This window comes from Polistes dominula, unplaced genomic scaffold (assembly GCF_049000335.1).
Source record: "Polistes dominula isolate Pdom_NZ unplaced genomic scaffold, Pdom_raw_medaka contig_23, whole genome shotgun sequence".
Lineage (NCBI taxonomy): Eukaryota > Metazoa > Arthropoda > Insecta > Hymenoptera > Vespidae > Polistes > Polistes dominula.
The window spans coordinates 2,184,443-2,194,011 of NW_028300963.1; the positions used below are offsets into that span (position 1 = coordinate 2,184,443).

The following is a 9,569-nucleotide window of genomic DNA, read 5'->3' on the forward strand; positions in this document are numbered from 1 at the left end:
TAGCTACCTTATATTTGCACTGATCAACGTAGTATGTGTTATAACGATTTGAAATTTATTGTGATAAAGGGGTGGGGATTTCCTTTTACTTTGTACTAAGGAAATCTTAACTATTTAATTTTTTTATATATTTTTTTTTTAATAAAAAAATGGAACAATTGAATTCTAATATGCATTCTCAATTATCGGAAAGTATAATTGAACGATTACGTCATAAAAAAATATTAACCGTAATCGATTTTATAATCGAGGATCAAGACAAATTGAGAGCTGCAACGAATCTTTCATTTAAGGTCCGTTTAAAATTTTATATTTTATATAAAAATATTTTTTATTGTTTATATATTATAATATATATATATAATAATAATATATATTAACTAGAATTTTTTACAATAAACATTTATACAGGAAGTGATCGACATTAAGAAAACTCTAACAAACAAATTTGGTGGCATTATAAAAAGACCTTCAACTTTGTGGAAATTAGAACAGTTAAATACTGTTCGCACTAGAATAAGAAGGTATTTGTTAAAATTATATTATAAATAATAGAATAAATTATATTTATAATTAATAGAAAATATTCTTAATTAATTATATTACAGTTTGGATGATTTATTAGGCGGTGGTTTAAATCCTGGTCAAATATATGAAGTATGTGGTTTATCTTTTTCTGGAAAAACACAATTATGTTTAACAATTGCAAGTAATATTGCATTATTTCCTAATAGTCTTGTGAGGTATATTGATACCAAAGGAGATTTTTTTGCCTCCAGAGTAGAGAATATTTTGAGGTATAGGACTAAAACTAAAGAGGTAACGTTTATAATTTTGTTAATATATATATATATATATATATATATATATATATGAAATATATATTCAAAGATAGGTTTATATAAAATAACAATATATTTTTAGGAAATCAATAAAGCGATGGAGCAGATAAAAATTACATTGGTACGAGATTATAATAAATTACTTGTTATTCTTCAATGTATGATAAATATTTTAAAACAAGAGAGTGATATACGTACAAGAGCTTTAATCATCGATTCTCTGCCAGGAATAATTTTTAAATCTTCTAAGGAACCAGAAATGAATTTTATTTTAAATCGTTTATCAAATCTATGTCGATTTATAGCAAATGAATTTAATATACCTATTATTATAGTTAATTTAATAACTTATTGGACACAGCCGAATGATAAAAGCAGTGGATCCTCAACAAAAGAAACACAAACATTAATAAATCCTACATTAGGAAAATATTGGCTGCATATACCGAATACAAGATTACTCATTGAAAAACTAAATGATAATTATAGAAGAATTTCTGTTTGGAAAAGTTTTCAAATTAAAATGGATTCTATATGCAACGTTAAATTAAACGACGCTGGTGTTACATGAGTGATATATAATTTATTGTAAGTATATTAATTTCGTTCAAAGCATGTGAAACTTCAATGACAGATATGAAAAAAATAAAAATATGTAACAGTGTTTCCATCATGAGTTTATTGTTTAATCATATCAGGCTATTCTCTATCTGAAAGATAGAGCATGTGTGATTTCAGTGATTGATTGATAGCAGTGATTGATACCATAGGAAAATAATATTTCCATCATGTACTATATATGAGCTTGTATATAATATATTCTTCTAACTAGGAGAGGCTCAGAAGTGTAAACGTCCGATTTTTTTTCAAATTTTGTATATTAGTAGTAGTCCATGCAAATCTAGTACGTTGTTTTTAAGCTGCTGATGTGTGCGATAATCCATTGAAAGTCTTATGATTTTTCCAGCTAGTACCGCTAGATGACGACACATATTTTACTGGTCGGTAAAATAAAGTAATAGTTATTACCGTTAGGTGGCGATAAATGTTTTACTAGTCGGTAAGATGAAGTAATAGCTAGTACCGCTAGATAGTGGTACATATTTTACAGTCGGTAATAAAATAACGATTTTCTAATATATTCTTTTTTAAATGATTAAAATTGTGCAAAAATTTGAAAAAAAATATCTGAGGTTTACAATTCTGAGCCTTTCATAGTAAGATATTAATAATAAAAGATTATCGAGTAATTATATAATGTAATATATATTTTAACAGAAAAAAAATGAATTTTTATTTCTTTTTTACTTAAAAATCAAAAGTACAGAAATAACAAATCATAAATATTCAAATTGTTATAAAAGAATAATATAATTGAATATATTTATTTATACTAGAGGTCTTTTATATGCCAATAATTTTTCATGATCATATATAGTGTGTATCTTTTCGTACATATATTTAAAGAAGTATAAAAGATTATCGTATCGGCCATCATATTTTTGATTAGAATTTGATATATTAGATGTATTTAATTCTTCAATTTGCAAATTATCCTTATTCTCTTCTCTATATGTACATTCAGCTATATCAAAGGCACATGTATGAAGTTCTACTAAAAATTGATGAATAGCTTCTATCGTTGCCAAATACCATCTTGGACTTTTCTTTTGGTGTCGCCAGAATTGTGACATTCTTGATTTTAAAATGATACATCTTAAATCTATAAATGAATATTTAATTTGAAATGAAAATAAATTCTAACAATTGAATAAAAATATTAATTAAATATTATACAGGCCTCGAAATCGTTGATCTTTATATATTGACTTTGTTTGATGCCATGTACTATCGATAAAAATTGCTCTCTTTATTGGATATTCATTCCTTTCGATTCTTTCTAAGATCCTTTTCCCATCTTGTTTAACTTCATTAATAAGAAAGTTATCGATACTTACAGCAGTTTTGCTAGGAAAAATGAGAACAGTCTAAGGGATAATGTCATTAACATATGTCAAAAATGTAATGATTCAAAATCAATTGTATTACTATATATACATATATATATATATATATATTTATCATACCTCTTCGTTTTTTACCATTTCAGGAAAATCTGGATAAATATATATCCTTACATCTTCAGGAGCTAATACAGCAGCATGGACAGCTGTACTTTTCCCTTCTATTTCTCGAGGATGTTTGATAATATCTATTTTTACAGGTAACTATAATAATAATAATAACATATTTAATATTACTTATAATCAATATTATTTATTACATATTTATGAAAATATTAACGCATTGTTGACTGACAATTTTATACAAAAGTTATTTCATATTACCGGCTATTATTTCTTCATTAAATATGAAAGTAAACTTTAATATTCTTTATTTATATATAATAAATTTGAAAACAATGCAAACTAGAATTAATTCATAAACGATCAATTTTATTTCAACATGAAAACATGAGTTAACAAATGAACGGTCAACGATGTGTTAAATATTTAAACAATCTTATCATAGATACCCTTAAACGTGGAAAATATTGTTCATCGATCATAGGTGTAAAACACGTATAACAAAAGAATTTTCTCGACCTATAACAATTTGCACATATTTTTCTACCCTCAACTGTATCTAAAATTTGTGCATTGTCAATTTTCAAATGTTTGAATGGAGCCCTGTCGATGATCCTTTGATTTTCTTCCAAATGGTACTTTTTATCATCTTCAAGAACTATATTATTTCCTTCAGCCATAATACTTTTGTGGTAAACAAAATCTTCAGTCAATATAATTAATTATTATCACAATTTATTGAATTGATCGTTCATTCATGTACTTTTTTTTAATCGTTTGATCACATCCTTAAAATTAAATATAAAACGACGACACAAAGTTGTTTTTTTTTCAGTAATACATTTTATCAGTTCACCTTTCTCACCTTGTATTAAGGGAAACGTAATCTATAAAATTTGATATAAATTTTACCCAAAAAACCTTTAAATTGTACATATATATATATATATGTAAATATATGAAACGTCATATAAGCAAGTAAAGAGAGAACACTCCTATGAATATAAACAATTCGAAGAAAGTTTATTCATCCTATGGAAGAAAAAGAAAAAAAAACAAAAAAACAAAGAAAAAGAAAAAGAAAACAAAATAAAATCAGTATTTTTATATCGTCTTACTAAGAAAGATGCGTTTTAAGTTTCAATGACGTATAAGCACCCACGCGTGATTCTGCGCGAGAGGTTAGGAAAAAAGAATTGTTACGGGTGGGGTCTTGATAAGGTACTCCCTCCTCCTGTTTCTGAATTAGCGAACAGAGTCGACTTGAGGGTACTTTTTATGGTCGTCATGTTAGACAACTTTGCTTCAAGCAGATTTTCATTACGTACTTATAATTAACTTATTCTTAAATTAGTGTCAAATAATAAGTGTCAAATAAATTTCATTTTGTTTTCTTGTGTGTGAGGAATGACAGAATATAACAATCTTAAGATCATTCAAATTTTATTAAGATTTGTCGTTTCGTTGAAATTAATATTTAAGAAAAGTTTTCATTTACCAAATGTACAGTGCGATACGAAAATAAAACGTTTCTTGTGTTATAAGATGATTTGAAAATTTGTATGCGTGTAAAATAAAAGATCAAATATAAAATAATATATAAAGAATTAAATTAAATCAAAATGTTTCATCAAGTAAAAGGTAAGTTGGTGGTTCATTATCGATAATGCAGTGTCCATTACAGTTATTTTATTCTATAGTTTTTTCTTTCTTTAGAGTTTACGTGTCGATTCGTTACTAACCACCAATGATTGTACATGGCCTTCAAAGATTATTTACTATTCTCTGACAACTGTGCAGAACGCTCGATATTTAACTTTAGTGGAATTCTTTTAAGATCTATCTATCTATATATATATAATAGTTGTAAAAAAGGTTAGTACTGTATAATGTAAATTTATTTTCTTTTATGCATGATTACTTGTTCAAAATTTCAAATAATTTTTGATTTATTTCAGGTGTAATAATATAAAATGGAATCTAATAGTTGTTTTACGGAGAAAAGAAGAATAAGAGGAAAAGATATTCTTAGAATGGATGGTCTTTTACCACCAACACGTCGTCTGCCAGTTTGTAACGCTATAACTTCAACGTCTTATAAGAAGAAAGAAAAGAAATGGTCTATCGGAGGAATATTCAAACGTATATCTTCTATGCGAGATGATGACAGTTCTTCTAACGAAGAAGAAATAGTTTATTGTAAAAGGGAACCAAGGAAACCTCCTAAAATCAATAAGAAATCGGACAATATAGTACTTCATCCAGTCAAAACTAATAATGAACGTCAGACCGGGTCTAATAATTTATTAACCGAAACTAATGTAGAAAAATCAATGGAATCTCTTAACGTACACGTAGATTCTGTACATTCACGTAGTAGTGATGGTTCGTTGGAAGGTATGGGTAGGAAAATAAGAAAAAATAAAATGAAAGCAAGAGTAGAAGCTAAAAGAGATCAGTTATGTCCTAACAGTAGTTCTGATGAAGATTCACGTATTTCTAATAATTCATTGACTAAATCACTATTAGAGGATCAACATTCGCAAAGTATTTGTAAAACTAATTCTTATAGCAAACGTACTCGAGCTGCTAGAACAGAACGATATATCAAACGTTTGTTTAAAGAAGAAACAACCATAGATGATGGCAATCAAATCAATTCTAAACGAGACAATTCTGAATGTTTTGACGAAGGACAACATATTGTTATCGTTAATTCGAATGATACGTCTCGTCAAATAAAACATTCAAGACAATCAACAACCATGATGCAATCTAATGATCAAGTTCCAACACATAAGCCAGTTGTGTTAAGTTCTCCAAATATCAATACAGGTATAATAAGTTCTTGTAAAAATTCATCGTACAGTAATAAAAATGAATATCTTTCTACTCACAAATATTTTACAGATATGAATCAAAATAGCTATTATGAAAACAACACTGCTGCTGGTCGTTGGATGGAACAGGAATCAAATAATTATTTTACACTGTCATCGGTGAGGGATATTGACCGTCAAAAAGATCACATTATGGAACAAAAATCTATGCCAAGATCATCTAATCCACCAGATCCTCCACCTCGTGATCCTCGTCGTGTTCCTACTTATGCGTGCCATTCTTTTCCTTTTAATGGTAGAAGTCAAAAGAAAAGACTTTTTAACGGATATGCAAATACATGTATGGATCCAAAATTCGATTGGATGGATGGTAAGCGGGCATATAGTTCAAGTGAAGAAATTACACGATATTAACAATATTACACAATAATAATAAAATATATTATTTTCAGAATTCGATAAGATCAACAATATTCTTCCACAAGAATATACAAATAATAAGTATACGTCAATGTGTAATCGTTCGAACGAGATTGAACGTAATCCGTGTCGATCTCTGCAAATGGACGAGCCTGAGGCTTCAAAGTGTAGAAGAAAGAACAATCGTAATAATCAACTTAGTTTGAACGTTAATGAATACGATCAGAGTGTAAAACAGATTCAATTATCGATGGATTGTGAACCAAATGGTATATATGGACGAATCTCGGCACGTAATACTCAATCCTCTAACGAACGTTCGTATCTTACAAATAACGATGGGAATGAAATGAATATCGAAGAAAAGAACAAAAAGACAAGGAAGATGGATGAAGAGGCAGCTTTAGAGAGAAAACAATCATCGAAGAATCTTGAGGAAGCTATTTTCGAGTTGGAAGAAATATACAATAGTTTACGACTTGGAGATGAGGATTTGTTAGATCGAGCTGAAAGAAGAAGTATGGAAGAATTTAGTCTTAAACATGGACAACCTGAAGATAAACCAGTGAAAGCTGATACTTGTGATTCACCAGATAGATCGAAAGACGACATGGCCTATAGAAGAATGCATCCTGTTGAACGACCAACTTCCTTGTCGGATATTATTGGACAATCATCATTTTCAAACATCAGTTACCTTATTGCTTCACCTGTGCTTTCACGTAGAGACAATGTGTTTGATGAAATGAAAACACCTATTGGCATAACGCGTCGTGATGAGCCAGATGTAACGAAAGATGATGTTGTCTTTCGTAGTATACATCATGCCAATAATACTCTTAAAGTTATTGAACCTCAACCACCTTTTGGTATACCACTTGGACCAGTGACCACTGCTACAGAGAGCGACTATCTGCACACAGTGCCAAATAAATCTAATCCACCTCGTTCGCCATATATACCACAATGCGAACCTGATGTCGTTACGGACGATTTAGCTTTCAGAACACTTAGAAAAGATTCTACAACAACACCAACAAAGAATAACGTAGATAATCTAATAGAAAGTTTCAATGAATCTATTAATGAATTTCCTACTAAAAAAAGAGAGCCGTTAGATCTCTATCTGCCAATCTTTATGGGTTAATAAATCAAGAGCGTATACATTTGCACAGACAACCAAGCCTTTGTGAGATTAAAGATGACGTCGAAAATATAGATAGTATTTGTAAGTCTATAGAAAAATTAGATTATTTTAGACGTGTTGTCAGCGATGGCGAATTATCCGATCAAGGTAATACAAAGTGGTATGGTGAAAAATATACCAAAAATAATTTTGATATAAATGGAAATCATCGTGATTCTGGTCCTTGTAGAAAAATGCTACGAGTTTATGTCTCTCCGTCAACAACGATACAATGGTCAGATAAAAATTCTAATCATCGTGAAGATACGCCAACGTCAACTTTTCTCAGTGCTACCAGACGGACTTCATCTGTTGACATTAATCAAGATTCTTGGAAACAAACTCGTAATGATTCTTTAACTGCTAAAGATAATACAGATTCAGATTTTACTGCATACAGTCGTTTGTGTCAAGATTTAGTAAATATAATTAAGGGGACGGATGAACCAGATATAAAAACCAACGAGCAGGATGAAGTAATAATTGAAGCCAAAAACTCAATTCGTCAAAATAAAGTTGAGATAGAGCCTTTAATTACAGAATTACGTAATGAACTTCTTGATAATACACTTCAAGAACGGTCCAATGCATTTAAGAAAAAGGAGACGGATGAAACAGAGGAATCCATTGACTTAAAGTTGGATGAAGAAAATGTTTTTGAAATTGAAGATGATAAACTCGATTATTATCTTCGTTTGGCGAATGAAAATGTAAAGATGATTGCACAGGCTTTCAGCAACGTTGCTGACCACGTACAGGATGGCCTTGATGTTGTTCCTGGAGATGATTCATCAAGCCATCTTAAAACCGACAGCGATAACACACGTGAAACTAGCACGCGTTCGTCATCACTATTAGTAGAGGGAGATGAAAAGACACAGGATGAAATGTCAACGTCCTCGAAAAACGAAGATCCTGTTACAATAAGCGTAGAATCCGATATATCTAAAGAAAACCTTGATGTTCCTAATTTAAAAAAAGATAACGTTAGACATCCATCGGAAATTGAAATCGATCTTAACAGAGCCGTGGAAGATCTACAAATAGCTGCAGCTAGTTTAAATGGTAGCGTACAAGAGATGAAAGAATTAGAGATTCAACTTGCGAAACTAGGTGAAGGTTATTTGGCCATCGAAGTCGAAGACAAAGTCAACAACAAAAATGAACAGGAGAAATTGAAGAAGGAGGAGGAGGAAAAAGAAAAAGAGAAAGAGAAGAAGAAGGAGAGGCAGAAAGATGAGGAAGAGAAGAAGAAGGAAGAGAAAGATAAACTTAAATTATTTATTGTAGAGAAGAAAGATGTTATATTTGAGTCAAATATCGAACAAGAAAACGGAGCAGAAGGAGCAAAGAAAAATGTTGAACAGGAATGTAAGATGTTGGAGCCAATAGAAACGGAAGATGACAGCAGGCCTATTGCGGTTCGCGAAGGTGAGAGGAATGTATGGGAGGTTGATTTAAAAACATACGAGAATTATTTCGCACGATCGATCGAAATACGTGTTCCTTATGTAACTAACATCATTACTATAACTATAACAGAATATTCCATGGTTTTACTCGCTTGCCTCCTTGCACTGCTTTTAGCAATCGTAGCAGCGTCGTGAGAACGATTCTATCAAAGTGCATTTATATGGTATGGCATATTTATGGTGGGTCATGTGTTTTTTTACCCTGGGGTTGTGCAATCGTCATTTGTATTTTCGTCTTACTAATGTCGTAGGTCTCCAGGATAATGTTCGTTCGGCATGCGATAAAGGTTACCATGCGAGTATGTAAACTCGATTACACTCGTGGTGTTGTGGATTCACGTAAGGCGGCGACAGGTGTGTGTTCCTTCTGAATTTTTAAATAAAACAAAAAAAGAAAAAGAAAAGAAAATAAAAATAAAAATATATACATGCAACTCTACGAATTGATTAAGAAAGGAACGATTTTCTTGTTGTTCTCGTTGTTGTTGTTGCTGCTGACGCTGTTATCGTTGCTATTGTTATTGTTGTTGGTTTTAATAAAGTTTAGACATTTGTGCCGCATATTTTGCAAAGATCTAACACCCTATTTTGTAAAATAATACCGTATTACGTCGCCCCCAGTTTTTGTTTTTTTTCATTTTTATTTTTCTGAAATTTTTTTTCTTTTTTCTTTTGTTTTTAGGTGAATGAGAAAAGCATTTTGTTTTTGTAGGAAGTTATTT

The 9,569-nt window shown here is 30.3% G+C and overlaps 3 protein-coding genes across 3 annotated transcripts; 2 read left to right on the forward strand and 1 right to left on the reverse strand.

Annotated features, from left to right (window-relative positions):
• The first annotated feature begins 6 nt into the window (after positions 1–6).
• Positions 7–1,508, forward strand: Rad51D (Rad51 recombinase D). The gene is made up of 4 exons (XM_015318673.2): positions 7–293; positions 412–524; positions 609–819; positions 925–1,508. Exons 1-4 carry the CDS (start codon positions 150–152, stop codon positions 1,411–1,413), a joined length of 957 nt encoding a protein of 318 aa, XP_015174159.2. The 5' UTR covers positions 7–149; the 3' UTR covers positions 1,414–1,508.
• A 703-nt stretch (positions 1,509–2,211) lies between these two features.
• LOC107065207 (tRNA-uridine aminocarboxypropyltransferase 1) lies at positions 2,212–3,609 on the reverse strand. Its single transcript, XM_015318666.2, has 4 exons — positions 3,379–3,609; positions 2,930–3,070; positions 2,644–2,830; positions 2,212–2,565 (listed from the first exon to the last, which is right to left on the reverse strand). The coding sequence occupies exons 1-4, from the start codon at positions 3,607–3,609 to the stop codon at positions 2,231–2,233; spliced, it is 894 nt and encodes a 297-aa protein (XP_015174152.2). The 3' UTR covers positions 2,212–2,230.
• Positions 3,610–4,428: 819 nt separating this feature from the next.
• Positions 4,429–9,410, forward strand: LOC107065205 (uncharacterized). Its single transcript, XM_015318656.2, is given in 6 exon segments — positions 4,429–4,570; positions 4,646–4,804; positions 4,888–5,764; positions 5,840–6,139; positions 6,222–7,286; positions 7,289–9,410. Coding segments are annotated over 4 exon segments (3,921 nt in total). The 5' UTR covers positions 4,429–4,570; positions 4,646–4,804; positions 4,888–4,902; the 3' UTR covers positions 8,983–9,410.
• Positions 9,411–9,569: the final 159 nt, after the last annotated feature.